Source organism: Pipistrellus kuhlii, unplaced genomic scaffold (assembly GCF_014108245.1).
Source record: "Pipistrellus kuhlii isolate mPipKuh1 unplaced genomic scaffold, mPipKuh1.p scaffold_m20_p_15, whole genome shotgun sequence".
Taxonomy (NCBI): domain Eukaryota; kingdom Metazoa; phylum Chordata; class Mammalia; order Chiroptera; family Vespertilionidae; genus Pipistrellus; species Pipistrellus kuhlii.
Genome location: NW_023425460.1, coordinates 46,397,583 through 46,424,039, shown reverse-complemented (window position 1 = coordinate 46,424,039; position 26,457 = coordinate 46,397,583). Strand labels below are relative to the sequence as shown.

The 26,457-nt window shown below is 50.0% G+C and overlaps 1 protein-coding gene and 1 long non-coding RNA gene across 6 annotated transcripts; both read left to right on the top strand.

The window, feature by feature from the left end:
* Nucleotides 1–1,090: 1,090 nt before the first annotated feature.
* Nucleotides 1,091–25,965, top strand: EDRF1 (erythroid differentiation regulatory factor 1). Of its 5 annotated transcripts, none has more exons than XM_045582192.1 (25): nucleotides 1,092–1,329; nucleotides 2,647–2,855; nucleotides 4,638–4,704; nucleotides 5,212–5,337; nucleotides 6,081–6,205; nucleotides 6,457–6,613; nucleotides 10,002–10,103; nucleotides 10,372–10,493; nucleotides 11,120–11,231; nucleotides 12,283–12,430; nucleotides 12,508–12,616; nucleotides 12,921–13,032; nucleotides 14,276–14,536; nucleotides 15,697–15,768; nucleotides 15,979–16,129; nucleotides 16,504–16,692; nucleotides 16,996–17,196; nucleotides 18,304–18,522; nucleotides 19,377–19,600; nucleotides 20,956–21,114; nucleotides 21,273–21,422; nucleotides 22,269–22,422; nucleotides 23,250–23,365; nucleotides 24,264–24,415; nucleotides 25,224–25,965. In XM_045582192.1, the coding sequence occupies exons 1-25, from the start codon at nucleotides 1,222–1,224 to the stop codon at nucleotides 25,375–25,377; spliced, it is 3,699 nt and encodes a 1,232-aa protein (XP_045438148.1). In that variant the 5' UTR covers nucleotides 1,092–1,221; the 3' UTR covers nucleotides 25,378–25,965. The 5 variants fall into 5 exon arrangements, 4 of the variants coding, with proteins under 4 accessions (XP_045438148.1, XP_036295219.1, XP_036295220.1 ...); XM_036439326.2 differs by having other exon boundaries at nucleotides 1,093–1,329; nucleotides 25,221–25,965; XM_036439327.2 differs by lacking the exon at nucleotides 15,697–15,768 and having other exon boundaries at nucleotides 1,093–1,329; nucleotides 25,221–25,965.
* On the top strand, nucleotides 7,082–9,735 carry LOC123652409. The gene is made up of 2 exons (XR_006741747.1): nucleotides 7,082–8,876; nucleotides 9,085–9,735. It is a non-coding gene; the product is annotated as an uncharacterized LOC123652409 (long non-coding RNA).
* Nucleotides 25,966–26,457: the final 492 nt, after the last annotated feature.

Genomic DNA, 26,457 nt, shown 5'->3' with positions numbered 1-26,457 from the left:
CATCTCCTAATGTTAGACATTAAAGTAGTGATCAATGTTCTATAACAATGTATTACTTGCAACAAAAAAAGAATTGACAACAAAATATCAAAACCAACTCGTGTTGACGTATCTATAATACAAATCGTACACACAGTGAGTTACCAGGGGCGAACATAAATGGAGAAAGGCACGAACGTAACTGCAAGAGAAATTATTTTTTCAAAAAAATAAAAAGCCCTCCCAGTATCATGAATTTGTATGAAGGGCACGGCTGCATTTTACCACGCTTGGTATGACATTGGGTGCGGAGCCCGAGGCTGAGCGCGCCCTGCAGCTGCAAAGCAGTACCCGGGTCTGGGCTGGTTCCCCGCCTCCTGCTCCTCAAAGCACGGGCATCCTCTCCAGGGGGTCCGCTAGCCACGCGGCCGCTCAGGCCCACCCTCAGCCGCCTGTCACCCAGCCCCCAGGCGTCTCTAGGCCACCGCAGCGCCGGAGGCGGCCCTGGACCCCGGACCGCCCTTGGCTGGCTGGCCGGGCCCCACGCACAGCGGGCTCTCCAAGGATGCTGCGAAGGCGGCACCTGGCAAAACCCTGCGCCTCCGAAGCCCGTCCCTTCGGGGAAGGCGGAGGACGCCTCTGCGCCGCTGCCGCCCTCGGACTGCGGCCCGCGGGCTTTGTGATGCGGCGACGGGACGCGCAGGCGGAGCGCTGGAACCCGAGTGCCCGCACCTGGGCGCGTCTCCGCGAGCCCGTGCGAACCGAGGCGGCCCGGGGCAGAGCTGCTCACACCGCACGCTTCACAGAGCGGAGCCGCCGGCGGCGTGGGCAGCAGCCTTCCGCCTCCCACGCGGCGAGGACCCGGGCGACACCGACCCCGTGCGCCGAGTCCGAGCGCCCAGAACTGTTTGTCAACAAAGACCAGCCGTCGGCAAGGGGTGGAGCCTGGAAGGCAGCTATCGCGAGAAGTGGTCTTCCACGGAGGCTCTGACAGGCGCAGGCGCACTACAGCGCCCGGCCCGCCGGGAAGGTGGCTGCCGCCGTGGGAGGCGGGGCCGGGACTCGGGCGCAAAGCTCGCGAGACTTGGACGCGCCGCCGCAACTCCTTCCGGTGAGAGACCGGAAGTGTACTGCGAGGGCCGTCCCAGGAGCGCGCTCTGCTGTGCGGCGGCGTCGCCGGGCCCGGGTTCCTGTGGCGGCCGCTCCGGCCCTGCCTCGCCTCGCCTCCCTCGGACCGAGGTGATGGGGGACTCCAAGGAGGCCGGGGCCGAGGCTCCGCCGGCCGGCGCCACGGCTCGCGGAGGACTCAGCCTCCTGTCCCAGGGCGAGTCCGAGGAACCTTCTGCACAGGTGCGTCCGCGGGGCTGCGGGCTGCGGCCCGCCCCGCCGGGAGGGATGTCACGGTTCCCGCGGCTTTGGCGCCCTCCCCGCCCCCCGGGCAGCCCCGGGACGCAGGCGTCGCCTTGCCGTCATCTTACCCGCAGCCGCCGGCCTCGGCTTCGCAGCGGCTCTGCTCTGAGGCGCGCATGTAAACACAGGGTGTCCCCACATGTACGCGCACACGGAGCAGTTACACAGGCGCTGTTTGTTGACATGCCTGTCATTTTCAAAGCTGAGCGCTCAGCCCTGGAAGTGAGTACCTCGTTGGCGGTCGGGGAAGACACACAGTCGTGCCGAGGTGGAGGGGAAGAGGGTGTCGGGCCCTGGACGGGGCCCCAGGCCGGCCTGGCAGGCGCTGCTTGTCGATTACTAAACGTTCGCTTACGAGACAGCAGAGCCTCTATATCTTACCACAAACCGGAATTAGTGCCTGGAGGGCTGAGCAGAGGTTTTAGCAAATGGTGTGTTCAGTTCACGTGATGGTATCGCCTCCCCTTGGCCCGGCTTCTCTAGCTTCTCGCAGGAACATTCAGGAACAATCGGAAGGCAGGTTGGCTGGCCTGTTACCCAGCTGACAGCCGGCACCATCCTCCTCCTCCCCCTCCTCCCCCTCCTCCCCCCTCCCCCCTCCTCCTCCCCCTCCCCCTCCACCCTACCCCTTCCCCTCCCCCTCCTTCTCTCTCCCTCTTCCTCCTCCCCCTCCCCCTCCTCCCCTCCTCCCCCTCCCCTCCCCTCCTCCCTCCCTCCTCCCCCCTCCTCCCCTCCTCCTCCCCTCCTCCCCCTCCCTCCTCCTCCCCTCCTCCCCTCCCTCCTCCTCCCCTCCCCCTCCTCCCCATCCCCCTCCCCCTCCTCCCCCTCCTCCTCTCCCCTCCTCCTCCCCCCCTTTTTCATCCTCCTCCCCCTCCTCCCCTCCTCCTCCTTCCCCCTCCTCCCCCTCCTTCCCCCTCCTCCCCCTCCTTCCCCCCTCCTCCTCCCCTCCTCCTCCCCCTCCTCCCCCCCTCCTCCCCCTCCCCCTCTCCTCTCCCCCCCTTTTTCCTCCTCTTCTTCCCCCCTCCTCCTCCTCCCCTCCTCCCCTCCCCCCTCCCCCTCCCCCCTCCCCCTCCTCTCCCTCCCCCTCTTCCTCCTCTCCCTCCCCCTCCTCCTCCCCCTCCCCCCCCCCCCTCCTCCTCCTCCTCCTCCACGGGTGTTCTCCTGGACGGGATGTTAAAGAGGGAGAAGAGCTGGCTCAGTGCCTCCTGATGGGCTTCTTCTTCCTGGGTGCTCACCCAGTGTCCGCCGTGTCCCCAGGGCTCGGCGCTGCTCCTCGGGGGCAGCGAGGTGAAGAGCCGGGCGGTGGTGAAGTACTCCTCGGCGCCCCCTCGGGCGGCCTTTGCGCGCCTGGAAGAGAAAACAGACTTGAAACTGCCGCCCGCCAACTGGTTACGGGAGAGCGCCAAGCTGGGCCCCGCGGGAACCACCATCCTGGGCACCGGGAAGAAGAGCAAGCCCTTTTCCAGGTGAGTGCCCTGCTCCGCCACGGAGCGCCCCTGCTTTCCCGCCTGGTGCCTCAGCTCCTCGTCCGGGTGCGGTTTCTCTCTGGAAAAAGGCCCTTTTTGACTTCAGAGCCCCGTCTCCCCCGCCAATAGGGTTATGGTGCCAGAGGGAGCTTAGATGGCACAGGCTTCTCTCAGGTCTGCGTCTCGTTATGAACAGCTGGATTCTGACCCCAGAGAGGTAGGGTGGCGCCCCAACCTAGGGCGGCGGGGTCCCTCCTGCGAAGTCTTCCATTTAATGGCGCTGGGTTGTCGGGTCTGAGGAGGCCTGGCGCGGACATCCAGCATGTTGGTCGGGTGGCTCGAGCCCTTGACTTGGACACTTGCTGGAAATGCTGCTGTTGGTGCTTGAGAGGGTAGCTTGGGTCTTACTGAGGATCATGTATGAACGACCATATTCTTGTAGACCATGTCATGTCTGGGGTTCTCCCTCTCAGTGATTGAACCTGACGTATTCCCATACAATGTATGGCAGGGCCATAAATACATCAATGCCTTATGAGCCAGTAGTTTGGAAATTATCCTAATGCCACTCGAGGTAAAAGTTCTGTTGGCACAATGGTGTGTGTTTGTAGCAGTATTTCTACTTAGTGGAATCTACTAGCAAAAGTTGTTAGTAGTCGGTGTATCTTCTTCTAGAAGAATGGCTTAGTGAATTATGAAACGTGAACACAGATGTTAGAAGGTGAGCCCTAGCCGTGCAGCTTAGTGGTTAGAGCATCTGCCCTCTGACTGAAGGATCTCAGGTTCGATTCCGGTCACAGGCACGTACCTCAATTGCAGGCTTGATCCAGTTGGGGTGCGTGCTGGAGGCAACCAGTCGATGTCTCTCTCACATCAATGTTTTTCTCTCTGTCTCTTCCACTTTCTGTAAAAATCAGTGGAAAGGGTATCCGTGTGGATTAACAACAACAAAATGTTATAAGGTGACTTACACAGTAATTATATTGACTGCACACCCTATGTTAAGTACTTCATACATTGATGTCTTTTAGTTCTCAAAACCACCTTTGAGTTCGGTGCTGCTGACTAATTTTCTCGTGGACAGACTGAAGCGTAGGAAGGTTAAGTAGCTTGCCCAGCCCACACAGTAACTCATCAGAGCATGCTTTGAAGTGAGGTGGTGCCGGGTGAGAGTCCTGGCTCCGAGCTGGGAAATGCGGACACGGGCGCTTTTCAGGCTTGTGGGTTAGGGATATGCCGCATATGGATGTGCCACGTGTGGCATCTGGCACACATTGTTTTTCTTTCCTCCTGGCTGAATTGGAGTCGGGTGTATTTTTTTCCCATATATACTTTAAAAGAGTAATATTGTATATCGCTAGGAACAGTCCCAAACTTAATCTTGAAAAATGTTTGTTTCTATTTTTCTTACCTTTTCACATAAAAAGAATAACATCTTGAACTATTTTCTCTTGGAGGGTTTTTGTGTGTGTGTGTGTGTGTGTGTGTGTGTGATTACCAAAATGAAAATAGTTATTTGTTTTTATTCTAGGTGTTTCCTTTTAATTGCTCCTAATGATTATTACTATACTTTATCAAATCTAAGATGCCATTGATTTTAAGTAACACCATTATTTTATATGCCACTAAGAAGGAAAAATAGCCAGCTGTAATGGTGAGAGGTATGCTGATACAGAGATGTCAGAATGTGGGAAATGTGTGTCCTTGAAGTTGACATTATCTATGATAAACTACCTGCATCACTGTGGGCGTGACCTTTGTGGCCTTCATTCCCTCCATTAGCTTTGGGATGGCGTACGACTTTATTGATTCCGTGGGGAACGATGTGGACGTTGTCTCTGACTCTGAGGTAAGTGTCCTGGTGGGGAAGGCCATCGGTACCAGGCACTTAGAGCATGCTCTATGCAGGAGTCTTGAAAAACTGATGAAATGAGACCACTGTCTGATTATTAAGTGCCTTTTTTTGTTATTAAACAAACACACAGCCATTCTTCAGAGAGGAAGGAATAACCCAAAACACTGGTAGTGTCTTAAAAAGAGCAGTTACAGTGATTAGAATGTTTGGGATGATTTTGTATGTTTCCAGTTGAGAATGAGATATGATGCTTCTGGCAAAATGGATTGCTCCTTGGTTGGTCATCTTTATCTGATATGTTAAAAGCCTAGGTCGGTGCAGGTGTGACGTCAGGTTAACAGCATGGCTTGTAAAGCACAGGTGATTGAGGTTTTGAAGAACTGTCCTTCGCGTGTTTGCATTTAGCTTCCTGTGGGAAGTGCATTTGTATAACCTTAGGAAAGGAAGGTTTGTGCATGGGAAGTTCCGGATTCTAAACTCTTTCCTCTTAATTTCCTTAAGAACATAAAAAAGCTCCTGAAGATCCCCTACAGCAAGTCCCACGTGAGCATGGCGGTGCACCGCGTGGGGAGGACCCTCCTGCTGGACGAGCTGGACATCCAGGAGCTCTTCATGAGGTCTTCCCAGGTAGGACTCTGAGGAGCCACCCGAAAGCAGCGTGTCAGCAACCTGAGGGCACTAGGAAGGTGATCTGTTCCCAAGAAAGGCCCACGTGGAGACAAAGCTGAGGACATCAGCAACTTAGGAGCCAGAGTTTCACAGATAATAAAAAGTAGAAAGGAGAGAATTCCAAGAAACTTACTGATACCAACCAGCAGGATTCTTGCAAGGAAAAGGATGAAGCCAATGAAAAGATGAAAAGTCTGAAATTTAAGGGACTAGTTTAAATTTTTTAAAAACCCTGTGATGTCTCCTTTAAAGAGATACTTGTGAAACATGGCTGCCAGGAAATGTGAAAAAGGTTATTTTTCCAGATATATAATTATTAGAATTAACTGGTTCATGTAAAGCAGTGCCTCTCAAACAATGTTGGTAGATGCCTATCTCCCCCCCCCCCCCATGTATTGATGATGAGTGCTTTTGTACAAAATAACCATATTATTGTTTCCCAAGGCTTACTCTCTATTTCTGTACTTAACTTTTCCCGCACTGTCTACAAATAGTTCATGGTCCCACCAATCCACAGCGGTTGTTTAAGACTATTCCTCTATGCGTTGGTAAAGGAAGATAAGTTACGGTGGTTTACATTGAGGACGTATTTACGAAACAGTATTCAAAAAGTAAAGAGTACTTCCTGTAAGAAGAGTAATAGGTAACAAATTGTTTTGACTATATGTTTGTTGTATTGATTAATTTTTTATGTTATTCAGACTGGTGATTGGACATGGCTGAAAGAGTTTTATCAGAGACTTATTGACCAGAAGTGGCAGAGGAAGAAAAAGAGCAAAGAGCATTGGTATCAAAAGGCTATTCTTTCCAAGTTTTTATATTACAGGTACTTGGCTCTTTGTTTATTTTATCTTAAAGATGAAAAATTAAATTCTGATCTAAAATTTAATTTGAAGCCAGAAAAAAAAAATAATTTAAGGTTTGTCACTATGCTATTGTTTACATTTCAATGTCTTATATTTTTTTTCTTTAAAAGTAAGATGTATGCTTGATTATAGAGTCTGGCTTTAAAAAATAATAGGCTTGCATGAGCTTACCCTGAGTGACAGTGTGATATTCTGTTTTTGACTTGGCCAGTATCAATGGTGATGGGGCCGCACAGCCTGTCCCGTCTGCTGCCGAACAGCGGGAGTCGTCCAGTTCAGACCAGACAGGTGACTCGGATGGGGCATCATGGCCCGCGCCCTTTGAAATGCCTTCTCCGGTTTCCGAAGATCCCAGTGCTTCCAGTCAGGTCAGTTAGTACCCCAAGGCTAACTCAGCATTCTCATTTAAGAAGACAGAACCAATTATCTTGCCAATAAAAGAGATGAACAGCAATATAAAATATTCAATGTATGTCTCACAATTATGAACACATACTTTTTTTTTTTTTAAATAAATGTTTATCTTCAGTTGTTTGAAGTCTAATAATGGTCAAACCCAGGCATAAGTGAATATTTTATTTTTTATTTATTTTTATTATTATTATTTTTTAAATGACTTTTTTTTAAATATATTTTATTGATTTTTTTACAGAGAGGAAGAGAGAGGGATAGAGAGTTAGAAACATGGATGAGAGAGAATCATCGATCAGTTGCCTCTTGCACACCCCCTACTGGGGACGTACCCGCAACCAAGGTATGTGCCCTTGACCGGAATCGAACCCGGGACCCTTCAGTCTGTAGGCCGATGCTCTATCCACTGAGCCAAACCGGTTTCGGCCACATACTTTTTTTAATTTTAAGAATTTGCAAGAGAGATGAATGGCTAGATCAGATTTTTTTAAATTAAAAAATTTAAAAAATGTTCTCAGCATTTAACATAGTTCACCAATATGTTTATCAATGCTGACTATCTCCTTGAAGTCATGAGAGTATTTAATATATAATAAATACAGTGATGTAGTATATTTTAAACTTTAGGTGTAAAGCAAGTGCCTATCAAATATTGACTCAGAGACTTGCTTGTAATTTAAATACTGACCTTAACTTTTAGTCAGATTTTTAGGGCTAAAATCACCCTTAAGATTTTCTGGATGAGGTTCCTGAGGTTTTAACCTATCATAATGTTAGAAAGTTTTTAGAAAGGAAGGCAGAGTGAACATGTTGTCTCTTTTTTGTCTCTTATATTCTTGGTTTCCTCTTATTGCTTGTTTAGTTTTGTCATTGTTTCTGTCAAAGAAAAAAAGAACTCCACAGATGTGAATTGTATGTCTGTTTCAGGTAAACCTATTGATAAACTTAAAGTAAATAAAAATAGGATCTTTAATTTGGTAAATTATTTTTCCTCTTGCTACGTGTTCTCACATATTGAAAATTATTCACCCAAATTGTTGCTATCTTTACAAATTATAGGATTACAAGGAGGCAAATATGTTTAACTTGATTTTAGTTTTTGTAGGTTTTAAGATGAAAAAACCTTATTAAACTATGTAATGAGTTCAAATCTCTCCCAAGTTAGGAAAAAATGAGGAAAGGAAAGGAAGTAATTACCATGCAAGGTGACAACAGGAACTAGCAGGAGGGGGTGGTGTGGATGAAAAGGCGTGGGGGCCGGGCACACGCAAGGCCCAGGTCAGGCCTGGGAACTGGTTACACTGGTATTAACACAGGATGATTAATTTGCTTTGTAGTTAACCATTATATTGTGTTATTTGTTTCATACATGTTCATGTATGTGATTATAGTTCACCAAAGGAGTTTTTTAAAATTCTTTTTGTATTCCTTGGCTTCAAAACCCACACATTATAAACAGACACGATAGGAATACCATCTCCCACCACCCACCTCCCCTTCCCATTCTGTCCTTAGCTTGTGTAGGGCTCCCTCTCAAAGACCTTGGAGGCTGTTGAGAAGCTGTAGGAGGACGTGAACTGGCATCTAGTTAGTGCTTCTTATGCCCTGCATGTCATGCCATTCGTATAAAGTACTGCATATGTGTTATGGTATGTGTTGAATGTTACAAGTAAACAAACGAAAGCTCATACAGAGTGATGTTTGTCCCTGGTTGCATGGCTGGTGAAATCTAAGCTAGTGTTAAGATCCTTGTGACTTCAGAGGCCTGTTCTTGAGCCGTGCTCCACTGTGTCCACGTGTTCCACACATGTTCAGAATGGCCTCAAAGCAGTCAGATTGTCTTAGCAATGCCAAGTACCGTGAAGAGCTTTCCTGCCATAAAATAAACCTTTCTCAGAATATTTTTAGAACATGTTATACAGCCTTAATTTCAGCATTTAGAGATTTATTTTTGTCTGCAAGCCACTACTTTATGAATCCTTGTTCCCCAAACCTTAACCACTATTTTGAGGTCTAGGTTAAGCAATAATAGAGTTGAAGTAGGCGAACTAGGTATCTTTGTAATGGCCTGAGAGCCAGACCTTTATTTGGAACATCATAACCTAGAGCCCAAACTCTCATTTAAAGCAACTACCTGGCAAATACGATTTTGAGAGTTGGTCCCCAGGTGAATAACTTGTCTGTGTAAATACATAATAAAGTTTAAAGCTCTAGAGCAGTGTTTCCCAAAGTGTGGTATGCGTACCCCCAAGGGTACAGGAAGAGTTTGGGGGGGGTACGCATTGCACCGGAGTTTGGTGGGGATATGCACTGTACCGTGCTTAGCTGCGCTAAATTCTACATTCTCATGAGTATGAGGGGTACTCAGCATTACGAAAATTATAGAAGGGGTACACATATATCAAAAGTTTGGGAAACACTGCTCTAGAGTATTCTTTAAGCATACAGCAAAAGTGCTGGAGATTCATGCACGTGCACTCACCCACACACACAGCGTGTGTACAGTCACGTGCACGTTGCAGGCAGATGAAGCCTGTTAGCACACACCGAGGGTGAGAGTTCATGAACTACAGTGTGTGCACACATAAGCATGCCCATCTTGGGGACTACGGTGGCATTGACATTTGACTTAAAGTAATGTGTCTTCATGGCAGCTGCCTAATGATTGGAAAAATGACTGGTGGACTGAATTTACCCACTGTCAGAAGTTCCTCTTTCTAAAAGTGTTTTTGAAAGTATAATCCACAGGATGTATTAAGAATTAAAAGTGGTCTGCTATTAAGTCAGTTTAAGAACATTGGATTACATGGAGGAGAAGTCAATTTTCTACTACAGAACCTTTTAGAGGCTTTTCCATGCTCATAAGCATTGTTACTCTCCAGAAGCAAGTCTACAGCGAGTAGCCTTTCTCACCGCTCACTCTGGAAATTTCTACCAAGTATCCCAAGGTCTGATAGACAAAATGCAAAACTAGAGACTATTACCATGACGGTGTCTCCAGAATGGGGCTGGGGTTTCTCAGGAATGTTTTGATTGGAGATGGGGTAGGCTAAAGATCAATGGTATTGAAATTTACCCCCCAAAACTGTGAAATATAAAACTTTGAAAGCTAAAGTAATCTTTAATCTTTTCTGAGTGCGAGCCAAATGTGATTGGCTTGCGCAGTGGCTGGGATAGCTAAGCGCTGTTGGAAGCCACAGGGACAAGCGTTGAGAATATGTCTTAGCCTGATGACAGCAGGAGCTTTGAGGTGTCTGCTTTGAATGCTTAGGTGATACTCTAACAGTAGGCCTTTTATAAGAACTTCTGGCAGCAGAGTCATTCCTATCCTTGCACTTTTCACAGGGAAGTGAGCCTCTCGAACCCTCATACATAGTGGGGCATCTGGCCTCAGCCCCCAAAGAACAAAACCTGACTACTTTATTCAATGACGGGGAGAACAGTCAGGTATGCTTCCCAGGGTGTCCGCGTCCAGACACCCAGCCCCAGCCTGCTTCGTCACTAAAAACTAGTCTCCATTAGAGTTCGTAGCGGGGAGATCTACCTGATCCCGAAAGTCCATCTTTAAACAGCTCTGATCTTACAGCTCTGTCCTCTTCACTTACTTCGTCTCCTTTGTCCTTTCTTTTTTCTAGTCTCTCTGTGGATCGTGGGGGGAATTACAGCTCTCCTGTGTGTTATATAATCACCGTTCCAATTTTATTTTAAATCAAAGGGTCTTAAAAATGACTTTGTTCGGAATATTCTGTGGACGTTTGAAGACATACATATGTTGGTTGGCTCCAACATGCCTATATTTGGAGGAGGCAGATACCCAGCAGTCAGCTTACGTCTCAGGTAACCACTCCCGTTCTCCTTTAGGACCTCTGTCCGTCTGCTCGCACCCATCGATCTGGGCACCCTTCTCCTCTTGGTGGAATTGAAATGCACAATGAAGAAGGAGCTAGTCTCAGGGAATGCTGGGTGCCCTGGAGCTGGGGGTTCGCCCTGGTCCTTGCTGAATGGACTCAGAGGTCTTGACCTGGCCTCATCTTCCGTCTGCGTCTGCTTGTGAAGTGTGGTAGAATTTACTTACAGTGAAGGAGGTGGTTTCCAGCGCCTGTTAATGCTCCAGAGTGTGTGCCCATGTTAGCATGTGTGCATTCCGGCCTGGGCGCCAGCAGGCATGGTGGGCAGTCTTTCACCCCACGTTGTTGGAGGAGCGTGCAGTGGGCCCACAGTCACCTGCTGCCATCTCTCCTGTTTCTACTGAAAATGCTATGGGTTCTAGTTAGAGAGCAAGCAGAGCTTATGCAGAAATGGTGAATAGGACAGCTATGTGTGCATACTTCATCTGCAAAGAGCTTATATGGCATTTCCCACGTAGGAGCACAGATTAAAATAGTTAAATGGGAGAAAAAGTCTCAAGTGATTCATTGTGAAACATCTTAACCCAAATAACACCAGAAATGTTATATTTTTAGGGATAACAACAAGCCAATTAATGTGCTAACTGGAATTGACTATTGGTTGGACAACTTGATCTGTAATGTTCCAGAGCTTGTGATGTGCTTCCATGTAAATGGGATTGTACAGGTAAGACGCGTGCGTCTCTAATAATCTCTCCAGAGCAAATGGGTGTGGAGAATAGTGCTCACTGAAAGTCCAAGGTGTACTTTTTAGCAAGGACCGTAGCTGTGAATAAACTGAAATTCAAGTATTTCACATTTGAGTTGTTGAGGATAATTTTACAGGTAATCTGTGAGAAGATCATAAATACACTGAACCTTCAGTGTAGCCATAGGACTATAATTTTAATGCCAGACACCTATTGTAGTTAACAGTGTCTATACAGTAGAGGTATTTATTCAGTACACAGCTATCTATTCAGTATATGCAAAGTTTTAGGGAAAGGGCACAGTAATAGGTCACTTATATAGCAAATTGTTGCTGAGCATGCTCTATGATGAGGCACCTTGTCCCCATTTTAAATGTTGGGGAGAAAATAAAGTATGGTCCTGACCCAGAAAGATAGAATCTGAAGGGAGTAATGTGCAGAGAAAATAGGAGACGCAGGTGAAGCGTTGGAAGGGTGATGCACACACAGAAGTCTGATGTTTGTAGAGGAGAGGTCATGTCTCTTCTGATCTGAAACACAGACTTCCTGGGGGTGGCATCTTCAGTGGATCTTGAGTGACAGCATCCCCCAAAACGCCAGCTGGATTCTAAAAGACGAGTGTTAATAAATGAGGTGCTGGTGATGCGTCCAGTTAGGTGGGCCAGGGGCTCTCTGAAATCCAGGAGGGCTTTAGCTGAACCAGGGGTGGACAGCAGCCTCAGGAGCCTGGGGTCCAGTTTCCCAGCTGGTTTGGAGTTCCTAGTCTTGGAGTATTTCAGAAATGTGGGCAGCGGAGTTTAGGGAAGTGTGACCAGAAAATAAGCTGGGACAAATACAGAGGTGCTTTAAGAGCAGTGGTGCTGTCCAAGCAGCCTTGGCTCATTGTGCCCCTAATCTCCCCCCCCCCCCCCCCCATCTCGGTCAGGCTGCACAGGACCCTAATGACAGGACTTACACATGTGCTCGATTTGTAGGAAGAGAAGTGTTGCTGCGAGATTTCTCTTAACCCGCCCTCTCTCTGTTTTATAGAAGTATGAAATGATAAAGACAGAAGAGATTCCTAATTTGGAAAACTCTAATTTTTCTACTAAAGTCATAAAAGACATTGCACAGAATATTTTATCCTTTCTGAAATCTAACTGCACCAAAGAAGGACATACCTATTGGCTCTTTAAAGGTGAGCTCATTCTGGACCGAACATGGTCTGAGGGGTTTGGGTGGCTGCTGGGAGTGAGACTCTGCTTGTTTCCGCAGCGAGTGGCAGCGACATCGTGAAGCTCTATGATCTCACGACTCTTTGTGAAGAAACCGAAGACAAATACCAAAACCCGTTCACCATGCCCGTGGCGATTCTCCTATACAAGTGAGTGCTGTCGCCAGGGGAGACAAGGACGAGGAGCCTTGTGTAAAATTGTAGAGTGCACAGCCACACCACCCGAGCCAAGTATTTGTATTCTCCCTTTCTCTCTCTTTCTCTCTCTCTCTCTCTCTCTCTCTCTCTCTCACACACACACACACACACACACACACACACACACACACACCCTTGCGGGGAGGGTAACTGGTTGTTTCTGTGATCCTTACTCAGTGGGAGGAAAGGGGCAGCCTACACTTGAACTTTGCAGAGAATAGTGAGTGGTCGTCAAGCTGATATAAATGTTTTTTAGGGTTGCCTGCAACATGATGATGAAAAAGAACCAAAACAAGAAACACTACGGAACTATCAGAACGCTGCTTCTCAACTGCGTTAAATTGTTGGACAAAAGCAGACACCCTCAAGTAAGAGGAACGCCCGCATGCTCTGGGACAGCAGCCTAGCGTCTGACGATGTGCCTGGCACTGCAGCCTTCATGTGTAGCTGCCTCTGGGGGGCTGGGAGGGGGGAGCTCCGTGTGGCTGCTGAGCACTGAAAAGCCGCCCGCTCTGAGTTAAGGTGTGCTTTCAGTGTAAAGTACACCCGGATTTTGGGACCGTGTGTGCACCTGTTATGTGCCTTTTAAATCAAAGATAATATTAAAATTAAGCCATCCAGGAGTGACCGTGGCTGCTAGGACGTCTGTGATGTTGCGTGCGGCTCACGTCACACTCCTAAGGGAGGACATGTGTGCAGTGCACTTTCCTTCCCGCTGCCGCTCCGGGGCGTGGAACTTCCCAGTTTCTGTGTACACAGCCGGATCTTGTTAATCACTGTTAGTATGGGTAAGGCTCAAGTCCATACTTCAGTGTAGCATAAAAGCACTGAATGGTCCCTCAATCATGGGCCCCCGATTTTCTATCCCTGTGCCCTCAGTGTCTGTATTTTGGGTGCAAAGTTAAGTTGAAGCTCTTTAAATCAAGAAGATCTGCAGTCTGGACCTTTTTTTTTTTTTTTTAAGCTCCAATATTTATTGTAGTCACATCCAGTTTAGAGATAAAGATTATCCTAGAGACCAAACCAAGAGAAAACTTTTTTTTTTTTGCAGAAAAACAGAAAACCATTTTTAACTTAATTATCTAATTGCTGGTTGAAAAGGTGGTGTTTGATGAATACTGAATGTGACAGAATATGGTGTTACAACTATTAAACGTTATTAGAACCACTTAGTAATAAATGATAGAGTGGAACAAGTAGTAATATATACATGCCCATTTTAAGAAATCCCACAGTGGACTTTTCCCTCACTAAGCTAGTGGGGGTTTCCCCCGGGGCCATAGATTGCAGAGTAAATAGCAGCTGCCTATTTATAGCTTAGGAAGAGAATGTTTCTCAGTTGATAGGATACTTGCTAATGTAGTTATGACTCTGCCTGGAGACTAGTCTCCCATGAAGTACAGGAGCCACCTTCTTAAGAGAGTGCTGGGATGGGGTACTTTCAGGAAGGGAACACTCCCCCGGGAGGATTTCAGCGTGCTCGGGGGCCTCTGCTGAGGCCTGTGCTGGGGCAGCCTGTGCGGGGCTCCTGGAGGCGCTCAGCAGTGAAGCTCCTTCACCGGCGAGTGCTCCGGTTTGATGACAGTCACACCTTTTCTTTCTTTTTGTAAGATTATTGCTTCAGCCAATTACATGCTTTCAGAACTCTTTCAATTGGATGAACCTAAAAAAGAAGAAAGTGCAGAGTCTCCCTTAAATGAGAATTCTGATGAGAGTTACAGTGAGGAGGAGGAGGAGATGCCGGACAGCGATGAAAATGGGGCCTATTGCACCAGCTCTGACCCTCCCGACGATAACAAAGCCGTGGCCATAATCAAGTCTGTTGGAGAATTGTCAGTTCCGGAGAAGTACAAATCCATCCATCAGATCAGAGTAAGCCTGTTGCGGTGTGTATTAAAGAGGTACCAGTGGAAAAACAACAGTGGGTGGGTACAATCAGCCTCTCAAAAGATGGCGTTGCTGCATCGTAACCAAGACCCTGAGCTCGTGAAGCAGTTAGATGGTAACTAAAGACGGAGTGACATGTTAGTTTACAGTTGTTTACGAGGGAACACTGTCATTCTCCAAAGCACTCCAGAACGTCGTCAGTGTTCATATAAACATGTCTTTAGTTGGTTTGGCCTTCTCAGTGTCCCTTTTGTTAATCCTCACCTGAGGATATTTTTCCCACTGATTTTTAGAGAAAGTGGAATAAAGGGAAGGGGAAGGAGAGAAATGTTGATGTGAGAGAGACATAGCGATTGGTTGCCTTCCGCATGCGTCCTGACCACCTAGGCTGTGGATCAAGCCTGCAACCGAGGTACATTCGCTTGACTGGAATCAAACCCAGGATCCTTCAGCTCGTGGGCTGACGCTCTGATCACTGAGCAAGACCAGCCAGGGCTCAGTGTCCTTTTGGGAACCAGGAGTCAGTACCGCCCAGAGCCCTGGCCCCAGCACGGACTCACTGTGCCCTGTGACAGACCACTCCCCTGTGCTTGCTTCTCTGCAGTCTGGTCAGCAGTCACCCCAGCCTCACGGGTTCACCAAAACCAAGAGCCTGGCAGAAGCCACCCACAGAGCACCACTTAGTGGTGGAGGCTGCTGGGCTTGCCCCCAAGGAGCACCAGTGACAGTGAGACCACCGGTACTGCTGAGCTTGTTGTAAATGGATGGGTGTGAGCTGTGCTACTCAGTACCAGTGCTGACCAGACGCTGAGTGACCTGGGAGGTCAGGTGTACATTTATCTAAAACATGACTACCTTCGTTCACTTTTTTGTCAAGTAGAATAATTTTTAAAGTTATAAGTACTAAAAGCAACATGTATGCCAGGAGATCTTTTTGTTAAGCAGGATTTGTGTTGATGATGCTTATTATATCAGTTGAACTTGCAATTAAAACAGTACATTAACCTTAATACCTCAGTAAGGTGAGTACACAACCGCATTTTGAAATTGCTGGTGTGTAGAGGTTTAGTGATTCCCAGGAACTGACGGGTGTGGAATTGTCACACTGGTCGCATAGTAATGATTTTAAATGTTTGTTTCTGAAGCCCAGTTGTGCGTTTCCAGTTTGCCATGACACGGAAGAACGCTGCAGACTTGTGCTTAGCTATGTTCTAGAGGTGAGTTTGTTGGTGGCGGAAGGATCTCCTGCTGTGGGTTTTCTCTCCCTGAAACCTAAAGTGAAAATTAACTTTTTCCAACTCGGATCAAATGTAGTTTTTAAAATACAAAAACTGCTAAATGTACTCAGTAGTCCAGATACTGCCTTACATTTAGTTTCTCGTCGACCTTCAGTTCATGTACAGTAAGGGTTTCTCCTTGTTTTAAAGGGTTTAAAGTCTGTGGACAGCAGCATTAAGAAAGAGAGCGACCTGCCTGCAGCTGACCCCAGCACCCCGATCCCATTGAAATATGAAGATGAATCTGCCAGGGGGGGTCCTGAGGGCCTGGAGAAGCAGATGGCTTTGTTCTTGGACAAAAGTAAGTGGAATCGATGTGCAAATAAGGCCTTCTCTGTAGAACAAGATGCTAGTCCTTTGCCAGCAGCCGACCTATTTGTGTCAGTGAGGCATTCATTGGCTCCCGGGCAGTTGGAGGAAGGAGGCGGCGGCGGCGGTGGTGAGTGAGTGAGCTCAGTGACCCTGAGAGGGAGCGAGGCTGCTGCTGCTGGGAGGCGGAGGCCTGGGAAACTTGGGGCGTCTGTGGAAAAGGTCCACTCGGTGTGGTTACTTGAAGCTGGTGTTGACCAGTCTTGTCACAACAGCGGTACCTGAGCCTGGAGGCTTCTGGGAAGCAGACATTGCTTGTTGATGGTGAGCTACGGGAACGTGAACGTGCTCCTCTCCCTGTCCTAGTGGGCTCCCTGCAGAAGGGCAATTGTTCCAGCCAGTCCGGCATGACCCCTGGCTCCTGGCAGCACAAGATGAAGCTCCAGCTGATCCTCAAGTCGTCCAAAGCCTATTACGTGCTGTCGGACGCTGCCATGAGCCTGCAGAAGTATGGACGCGCGCTGCGATACATCAAGTTAGCTCTGCAGAGCCACGGTGAGTCCCTGCGAGCGAGCATGCTCAGGCATTGGGAGGGGAACAGTAGGCATCGTGCCAGTAAAATTCTACTCCTACTCCTGTTGTAAAATGTAATTTTAAAACCACCCTCTTGCATCTTGGGTGTCACTTAGTATTTTATTTTCTGCTTCAAGTGGTTTAATGACATCTTCATTTTGAAAAACATGAAGCCATGTTTGCTCTCTGATATAAAATAAACTTAGAGTGGAGACAGCTGGTAGCAGATTTCCTAACACTTACTGTGTTCATTACGCACTTTTTCTCCTTCCCACTCTCCCACAGACACTTACTGCTGCCTCTGCACCAACATGCTCTCCGAAGTGCTGCTGTTCCTCTCGCAGTACCTGACGCTCTGCGGCGACATCCAGCTGATGTTGGCCCAGAACGCCAACAACCGAGCGGCTCACCTGGAGGAGTTCAACTACCAGACGAAGGAGGACCAGGAGATCCTGCACAGCCTCCACCGCGAGTCCAGCTGTCAAGGTGGGCGGCGAGGCCCCGAGTTCCTGCCCGGGGTGGGGACTGGGAGAAAAGGGGCAGAAGTGTTGGTGCTTGATGCTGCTCTGTGCCCCTTATTTCTCAGTTTTAATGTTGAACATGGTCGTGTGTGTGTGTGTGTGTGTGTGTGTGTGTGTGTATACAATGCTTTTGCAATGTTTTATAATTACTGCTTATACAACTAGAACTGACTGTGAACAAGCTCTCGGACAGTTGTGTTGACTTTCTGCACTTGTCTTCTCAGGAGGTTTCTCCAGGTGGCCCTGTAGTCAGCTGACCAGGCCGTGATGTCTTTAGAGAAGGAATAGCATTGGTAGAAGTAGGTGGAGTGCCTTCTGAATGATGCCTGGGCCTCAGACATTGAGGTCATCTTTAAACTCCGTTCAGGGTTGGCAGTCTCACCAAATATGTCACTCTGTTTAGAGTAGTCTGATTTTTCTGCTGGAGACAGGAGCACGTAGCCCACGGCAGCCCCTCATTTTATTCTCCTGACACGTGAGGAAGCCCTCAGTGTGTTCTGACGCTCCTGTTGTATTCATGTGGCTTGTGAGAATGACGGTCTCGAGTATTTGGGCGGCATCAGGAGTGCTACCCTTCCCTCTTGAATTGGGGGCTCTGCGTCCCCCATCCCCGCTTGTGAGCGTGAGTCTTTGAGGGCCCATCCAGAGGCTTCTTCATTGAGTCAGACATTGATTGACAAGCGATATAGTCCATGACCGCCCGCCTGCCTGCCTGCCGTAGCTGCAGAGCTTTCCTACAAGAGCTGGTCCCCTTAAAGAGAGAGCAAGGGGTACCCCTGTGTCAGGCCCTCGCTGGTGAGCGGGTGCACCTGGCAGAAGCTGGGGCACACAGGCAGCTGGTATTTCTAGGCAGGAAAATACTTCTTTTAATCAGACATGTCCCAAGAAAGTAAGTTTCTTAAATAAAAAGATGTTTACTTCGAAGCTTAAGTGTTCAGTTTTATTGATTGAATCTTAGTATATTTATACTATATTGCAATTACTTACTTTATTACCTTGAAAGTGTCAGATTACTTGGATACTAAGGAAGTAGTATTTGCATAATCACTGGTGACGTTTCCTTTCTTTTAAGGATTTGCGTGGGCAACTGATTTGTCTACAGACTTGGAAAGTCAACTTTCAGTCAGTTGTAAATGTTATGAGGCTGCCAATGAAATCCTGCAGTTCAGTGACTTAAAAAGCCAAAATCCAGACCACTATGTACAAGTGCTGAAGAGAATGGGTAACATCAGGAACGAAATCGGTGTGTTTTATATGAATCAGGCTGCTGCGTTACAGAGTGAGAGAGTAGGTGAGTATCCCTTTGGAGTCCTCCCTTCACTGCCTTTTCTGTCAGAAAACCACATGGGTTTTGGCTCAACCAAGGAACGTGGCACTTGGTTTTAAGTCCTGGATGCTCTGTTAAAACAACCTTTTTTTCTTAAATTTTCAAGAAATGAAATAGGATAAAACATAATTTTCCCTTGGAATTCATTAGTTCAGTGCCCTCCATCCTCCATCTGATAAGCCAGCAGCGAGCTAGGCCAGGCCTGGTGCTGGTGCACAGTGGCTGCAGCATCGCTCTCTGAGGCGAGGAGGCCGATGGGAGCCTGCCTCGCTGTGCGCTGCCATTAGTGCAAGCACATTGCGCTAGGAAATGAGGAAGCACAGACTGCTCTTAAAACTCAAGTCTCATGAGGCAGTGTGAGCCAGGTGGCTTGATTTGCTGCTGTGGCACCAGCTCCTGAGGTGGCTGCGTTTGATGTGTATGGTCTGCCGTAACAAGCCCTGGGGTTCGCATCGACCACCGATCTCTCACCCCGGAAGCAGAGGGCCAGGACCAGGGTGCCAGCCAGGTTGGCTTTCTCTGAGGCTCTGTCCTCGGCCACCTCTTTGCTGTGTCTTTTCCCTGTGGGTGTCCCTGGTGTGTCTCTTATAGCAGCACCAGTCATGTAGGGTTTGGGCCCCACATTATAACCTCATTTAACCTTACTTACCTCTTTAAAAGCCCTCTCTCCAACAGTCACGCTCAGCATGGATGTGAGGGTGAGGGGCGCCGGTCAGCCATGGCAGGTGTGTGGAGGGCAGGGCGCTGCTGGACCTGCCCCGTCCTCAGGGCTCACTCGGATGCCTACTTACACTGTTTGTTTTAATTTTCTCATGAAGTGAGCAAAAGTGTGTCGACTGCAGAGCAACAGTTGTGGAAAAAAAGCTTTTCTTGCTTTGAGAAAGGAATTCACAACTTCGAGTCCATTGATGATGCTACAAATGCTGCCCTCTTGTTATGTAACACGGGAAGGCTCATGCGGATTTGTGCACAGGCGCACTGTGGTGCAGGGGACGAATTTAAACGTGAATTTTCACCAGAGGAAGGCTTGTATTATAACAAGGTAACACATCTGCTCATGGCATCATCCATTCATACCTAACTGCCACTTACCTTTGCCGTTGCTCCATTAAACATCATAAAACCGAAGTAATGAAAAGCGTGGGCTGGCACAGGACCAGATAGACCTTTGAGAGACTCAGACAGGCCTGAGTGCACTAAGGACTCAGGACTGGAGATGACCCTGGCTTGGTGGGTAAAAGGTGATCTTTGGCGAGGTGTGTGGGTGTAACCAGAGTAAATGTCAGGTGGGTTGAAGTTGGATATGAGCAGGTGGAACTGTAAAGGGACTAGGGGATCAGCTCACGGCTGGGCAAGGACTTTCCCAGCGTCACGAGCAGAAGCCACAAAGTAAAAGGGGGTCAACTTAAATGTGCAAAAATAAAGTGTTTAAAAGACACAGCAGAAAGCAAAGCTGAAAAGCAAACCACCATCTAGGAGAAATAGCTGTAGTACAGGACAGATCAAAGGTTAATAAACTCTAGGTGGATAGCAGTTAGGAAGCATTGAAAATATACTGTCCCCATCGAAGAAAGGACAAATGAATAAGAAATTCGTATGTGTGGAGGAAGTAAATGTTTAATATGGAAGCAACATTTCAAAATGTTATTTTCTAAGGGATTTAACACTCGAGTTTCTTTCACTGACTGATTATCAAATACTTATTGGCCAGTGGTCACATCCAGTGCTGGAGGAAGCGTGCCAAAGCAAGCGCACATCTGATTGCGTACAGGGAGCCCCTTTTTCCCTTTTTTTACAAAAGCTCTACGTGAGAGCCTGCTTTCACCAACCAGGGGAAACCAAAGAGGACTTTTGCTTTTACAATAGAATGAAAGGGAAAGTGAAAAAAGCATTCAGCCTTTGCTTTGCAGTGAGCTGTTCCTAAGGCAGTGAGCGCCCTGAGCAGTGAGAGTCCCAGCGAGGCCCCTCCCGGAACTACACTCAGCGCCTGAGCAGCCAGCCTGGAGCCTGACCTGTTTCCAGGTGTCCGGCTACCTCTCCGCTGTCTGTGCGTCCCAGGGGGAGCCGTGTCCTGGGTCAGAAAAGCCTAGGTGAGCTCAGAGTGTGACCCTTACCGTGACCCATGCGGAGTGAAGCCTTTGGTCATGGTGAACGAAATGAAAACGCGTGAGGTCTGACAACACGCAAACATTCCCTGTATTATGGTAATTGCGTCTTCGTGTTACGCCAGTCGGCTTACCAGGGGTTTCATGGGAGCGCTTGCCTCAGAGCCGCATACGTTTCCTCAGGGAGGATGTTCCCAGCACTGCCTTCCCCCAGCACTGTCCTCCCACCCGTCCTCCCCACAGCCAGTCACCACCGGGCCTGGGCGGGGCTCACTGACGCGCTCCTCCGCAGGCCGTGGACTACTACCTGAAAGCGCTGCGGTCGCTGGGAACCCGGGACAGACACCCCGCCGTCTGGGACTCGGTGAACTGGGAGCTGTCCACCACCTACTTCACCATGGCCACGCTGCAGCAGGACTACGCGCCGCTGTCCCGGAAGGCGCAGGAGCAGGTACGTTCTGTCGGCCGGACGGACGTTTCCCCTGTGGGGCTCTTCACAGATAGATGCTGAGCGGCTTCCCCGGGGGGCAGTTCTTAGACGCCCTTACCTTTCTCACGTGAAGTCACAGGCTTGTCTCTTTCCTGTTTGCCTCCCCTAAAAACAAACAGATTGAAAAGGAAGTCAGTGAGGCCATGATGAAGTCCCTGAAATACTGCGACGTGGACTCGGCGTCTGCCCGCCAGCCCCTCTGTCAGTACCGAGCCGCCACCATCCACCACCGGCTGGCGTCCATGTACCACAGCTGCCTGAGGAACCAGGTAGCCGCCCCGCTCACCTGCCAGGTCCCCTTAAAAGTGTTGGGGTGCTTCGCTTACGATTCTATTGTAAATGCCTCCTGTCCTGTTAGCTACTTAGAGAAACTTGGCGAGTAGGCATTTTCCCCCTCTTAAGCCAGATGTTTTTCTGTACTATAATCGATAGGGTCTTAGTTTGCAAAATTAGGGGTCTAGTATTTTTTTTTTTTTTTAATATGGTTAGGCTTTGTAAGAGGAGCTTTTTGTACATCTTGAAGTACCCATTTTCCAACTTATTATCGTGAAATAGAGCACATAGGGATTCATGGGAAACATGTACCAAAGAATCCCCAAAGGAAAGCCTGCATGCTCGCTCGGGGTGGAGGATGGAAGACTGCTGCAGGGTTCCTGGGCGCCCTCCCTGCAGCGTCTCCCCCCACACCCACCCCCACACCCACACCCACTCCCAAACCCCCACACCCTCACCCACACCCTCACCCACACCCTCACCCACCCCCACAGCCACACCCACACCCACTCCCACACCCACACCCACACCCACACCCTCACCCACACCCACACCCACACCCACTCCCACACCCACACCCACACCCACACCCACACCCACAGAGTAGCCACTCCTGCATGTTCTATCCTTCTCTGTGTTCTACCACTTAGACAGTTTGATCATTTTTTTTTTAATCTTTTACTGCTTTTTAGAGAGGAAGGGAGGGGGAGAGAAGGCCTAAGTGTGACAGCCAAAACTAACACATACAAAAACCGCCTCTAAAATTATGCGTGGCCGAGGCAGAGACGAGGCGATGCTGTGGCGCAGCCCTGCTCCCGCCTGCTCACACTCCGTGGTTGCAGGTCGGGGACGAGTACCTCAGGAAGCAGCACCGCGTGCTGGCCGACCTGCACTACGGCCAGGCCGGGAGGCTCTTCCAGCTGCTCAAGGACACGCCCTGCGAGCTGCTGCGGGTGCAGCTGGAGCGCGTGGCCTTCGCCGAGTTCCAGATGAGCGGTGAGTCCCGGTGTCTCTCTCAGGCATGAGGAGTGGCTGTTGTTCGTTTCCGCTCTTTCTCCCAGTCATTGGCTTTGGGTGGGGGCCAGAGTGCCTTTAAACTCGGAGAAGTGGGTTAGATTATGTTCGGCGGCCAGTAATGTAGAAACATGATCCAGGAGCCCATATTAGAAAATAATGCCGGGTCAGTGTAGACAGAGATGTAAGGCATGGCAGACCCCTGGGAGTGAAGGGCAGCGGGAAAGGGGGCGGCCCCCTGCCGCCCTGTGACGCCCCGATGCCACAGCGGCTTGGTAGGACAGCTGGTACTAAGGGCCGCAGAGACTTGCCCAGCATCATGGGGCTGGTCCGTGGTGAGGTGGCCCTCGTACCGCAGGCTCCTCCTGGCTGGTCCACTCGAACCAGATTCTCCAAAGAGCTGTGCTCACTCGGCAGGACCAAGCAGAGAGTTGGGGGTCTGGGGACTAATTGTTGCTCTAGGAGTCTAGGCCAGTGGTTGGCAGACGGCGGCTCTTTGGCCCCTTGAGTGTGGCTCTTCCACAAAATACCACTGCCTGGGCGAGTATATTTTGAAGAAGAGTCGTTAGAAGCAGTTTAAGTTAAAAAAAATTGGCTCTCAAAAGAAATGTCCATCGTTGTCCTGTTGATAAATGGTTCTGCTGGCTAATGAGTTTGCCAGCCACTGCTCTGGGCGGACGCTCGCTTCCTCTGGGGTGGTTCCTAGGGAGGGTTGAGGTTAGATTAGAAGATGTTATGCTTGGAGGCGCGTGGACATGGGACGGTGTAGATTTCACTCACAGAGCGGCCGTTTTGTGTTTCCCGCCCAGGTCAGAACAGCAACGTGGGGAAATGGAAAACCCTGTCCGGGGCTCTCGACATCATGGTGAGAACCAAGCACGCGTTCCAGCTCATCAGGACGGAGCTCATGGAGGAGCTGGACCAGGTCCGGGAGAAGGGAGCTCTGTGTGTCCCGTGTCTACACTGGGGGGATGCGTGTAGCAGGCATGTGGGGGCGTGTGAGTGTATGCAGGATGCGCAAAAGTAGGTTTACAGTTGTCCATATGGAAAATAATATAACAATCAACTAATAATAATACAAGAGTAAGCTGTTTGGCTTCCTCACAACTGTAAACCTACTCTGCCCCACCCTGTATGTACAAACATAGCCATGTGGCAGCTCTGGATAAAACACTCACTGTGATTTAGTACATTTTCTTGGTGGAATTGTTATTAACTCTACGTTGCAAGTGTATCTTACATTTTAAAATAACCACATAGACGTTGGTTAGTAAGGCCCTGGTGTTCAGTCTGTTAAGTTTTGTTTTGTTTTCCTAAGAGAAAGAAGGGCGCCTGCCCTCAGTAATCTCTGCTAACCTGCCAGGGCAGTGGAGCGGTGAGCAGGCTGAGAGGGCTCCGGGAGGCCCTTTGGTGTGTGGGCATCCAACGTTCCTGCTGCTGCCATCGTGCTGCCCAGCTGGGACTCTCCCGGCCCGCGTTTGTCAGGCCCTGTAGGGTTCCCATTTCCTTCTTGTGCCTTTTGCTTCCGATACTGGGAAGTTAGAGATGGTCGTTAGGGTTAGTTTCTCCTTCGTAAGTGCCTGTTGGTTGGAGACAGCGTTGTGCTGTGCTTGGCTCATTAAGTGATGCTGGGGGGGAAGAGGGAGCGGTGCCTGCTCCCAGCCGCCACCTCTGCCCCCGCTGCTGCCATCGGCCTGCCCTGGAGAAGAGACCTGGGTGCAGCCCTGGGTTTTCCTTTAAAGCTACTGGGTTCAGCCCCGCCCGTCACTTCAGCGTGAACCGTGGTTGTTGGGAAACCTGGGTGAGCAACTCTCTGTCTGCAGCCTAAGAGCGAGGAGCCGACACCCGTGGCTGACGCCACTCCTGGTCTGAACAGAGAGGAGGTGCTCAAGCTGCTCAGCATCTTCGAGTCCCGGCTGGCGTTCCTGCTCCTCCAGTCCATCAAGCTGCTGTCTCCCACCAGGAAGAAGACCAGGTGAGCGCGTGTGCTGTCTCCTGCACTGGCCGCGGAGGGACGGGTGCCCTGGCCTGCCCGCCTTCCTGTGGGCGCCAGGACCTGGGGGTGGGGTTCCGTGGGAAACTTCTGGAACCAGCTCCGGGCCTTCACACAGAAACTACACCAGCATCACAGCCGGTGGAGGCGGAGTAGTTCTGAGTCGGGTCTGGGCTGCAAGTCCGAGGGAAGTCTACCTCCAGGGAGGCAGCCCCAGAGGCTTCCGATGGAAACACCAGCTGAGGGAGCGCCCAGCCAGCCGCTCCCTGGAGTCCTTCCCAAGCGTGTGCCATTGGACACTCCTTCCTCCTGGGCAGTGCTGTCTGCCCCCCTCCACCACAGGGCGCAGAGGCCAGGGAGGCAGAGCAGGCTGTCCGCTCACGCCAGGCGCAGGGCCTGCGTGGCAGGCACTTGGCAGGTGTCTTCAAACTACGGCCCGCGGGCCACATGCGGCCCGCAGAGGAGTCTGATCCGGCCCGCCAGGTTTTTTGGGCAGTGAGCGCAGCCGCGGTGTTACCGTAGGAATTAGTAGTTCATGTAGTCCGGCCCTCCAGCTCTCTGAGGGACCGTGATCTGGCCCCACTTTAAAAAGTTTGAGGACCCCTGGAATGGCCCGGGTTTCCACTGACGTGCTGAAAGGAACGTCTAGAAACAGGCCCCCAAGCAGCAGACCCACAAGGTGTGGACTAGGCATGACTAGAGCACTGCTCCCTGCAGACATGGAGGGAGTGGGGGGCGTCACTGTTTACGTCCCTTCTTTCTATTTGTCCTGTCTGTTTGCCACCAGCGGTAACGTGGAAGAAGATGTGGCCCTCAAAACCAATAAGCACATCTACTCCCAGCTTCTGAGAGCCACCGCCGACAAAAACACGAGCCTCCCGGACCGGATCGACGTCCTCCTCCACCTGCTGGACCAGCTCGCGCGGGGCAGCGCCGTGCCCTGACCGCCCGGCCACCCCCAGGTGCCTCGTCCGTGCCTTCTGCACTCGGGCCGGTTTGTCCACTCGGTGCTTCATTAATTAAACGCGTGGGAGGTACCCGCCCCAGTGGGCACCGCGCGGCAGCACAGCGTCCTCATTTCCCCACTGACGGGCAGGCGAGCTCTCCGCCTCCGCGTGGGAAGGGCCGGAATCGGTGAGACCAGCTCCGCGCACGCTCCGGAGCGGAGGTGTGGTGCAGCCACACTACGTGTTGTTGAGTTTGTTAAGCTACGTGGGTCTCAGACACGATTACTTTGGATAAATGTTACGTTAGGCCAAGGGACCTTTGTCCTGGGGACGTTGGCAGTCGCGTGGTTAGAGCCTCAGCGGTCCCTCGGATGGTGCGGAAAGAAGTCGCCTTTGTGAGCGGCAGTGCGGGTGTCCGAAGACCAGCCGCGTGCAGTTCTCCGTGCGAGCGCGTCCGAAGGACCCACCGCTCTGACTCAGGATGACAGCTGACCAACCGTAGGTTCTACCCCACTTCTATTGCAAACTTGAAACTGTGAATAAGGTCAGAAAACTATTTTGAATAAATAAGTTATTTATTTAAAACGTCTTTGTCTTTTTTCATTTCACATAACTTTTACAAATTGTCATTTTAAAAAACATTAAAAATAAGGCTCTGCCATCTACTGGCGTCTCACTAGACTTTCATACTTGTCACTGCGCTGTGGCTCCCGGCGGCCCTCAGTGCCAGCCCTGGGTCAATCCTGCAGGTCAGCTGGCAGCCCCTCGGCTACACCCCGAAGGAGTCTGACCTGCTCTGGAACCCGGGACCTGCTCTGAGCTGGGGCGTCCGCACTGGGTCCTCAGGCAGATTGTCAGCGGCTTCCCAACACTGCGCTGGCCCGGCAACACTTGCAGGCCTCTCGCTGTTTGTCCTCGTCCGTGTTTATGTGCATCGTCCTGGGACAGGTTTGCACCCACTTCCAAGAGCTCGTCATGCCGAAACCGGTGTGGCTCAGTGGATAGAGCGTCGGTCTGCGGACTGAAGGGTCTCAGGTTTCGTTCAGGTCAAGGGCATGTACCTTGGTTGTGGGCTCA

Bases quoted from the DNA above. Each gene is read 5' to 3' on its own strand.
- EDRF1 (XM_036439326.2), top strand. From the start codon at position 1,222: ATGGGGGACTCCAAGGAGGCCGGGGCCGAGGCTCCGCCGGCCGGCGCC. The intron at 2,856-4,637 runs GTGAGTGCCCTG...TCCCTCCATTAG, and splicing joins AAGAGCAAGCCCTTTTCCAG to CTTTGGGATGGCGTACGACT. The intron at 15,769-15,978 runs GTGAGTTTGTTG...CTTGTTTTAAAG, and splicing joins TGCTTAGCTATGTTCTAGAG to GGTTTAAAGTCTGTGGACAG.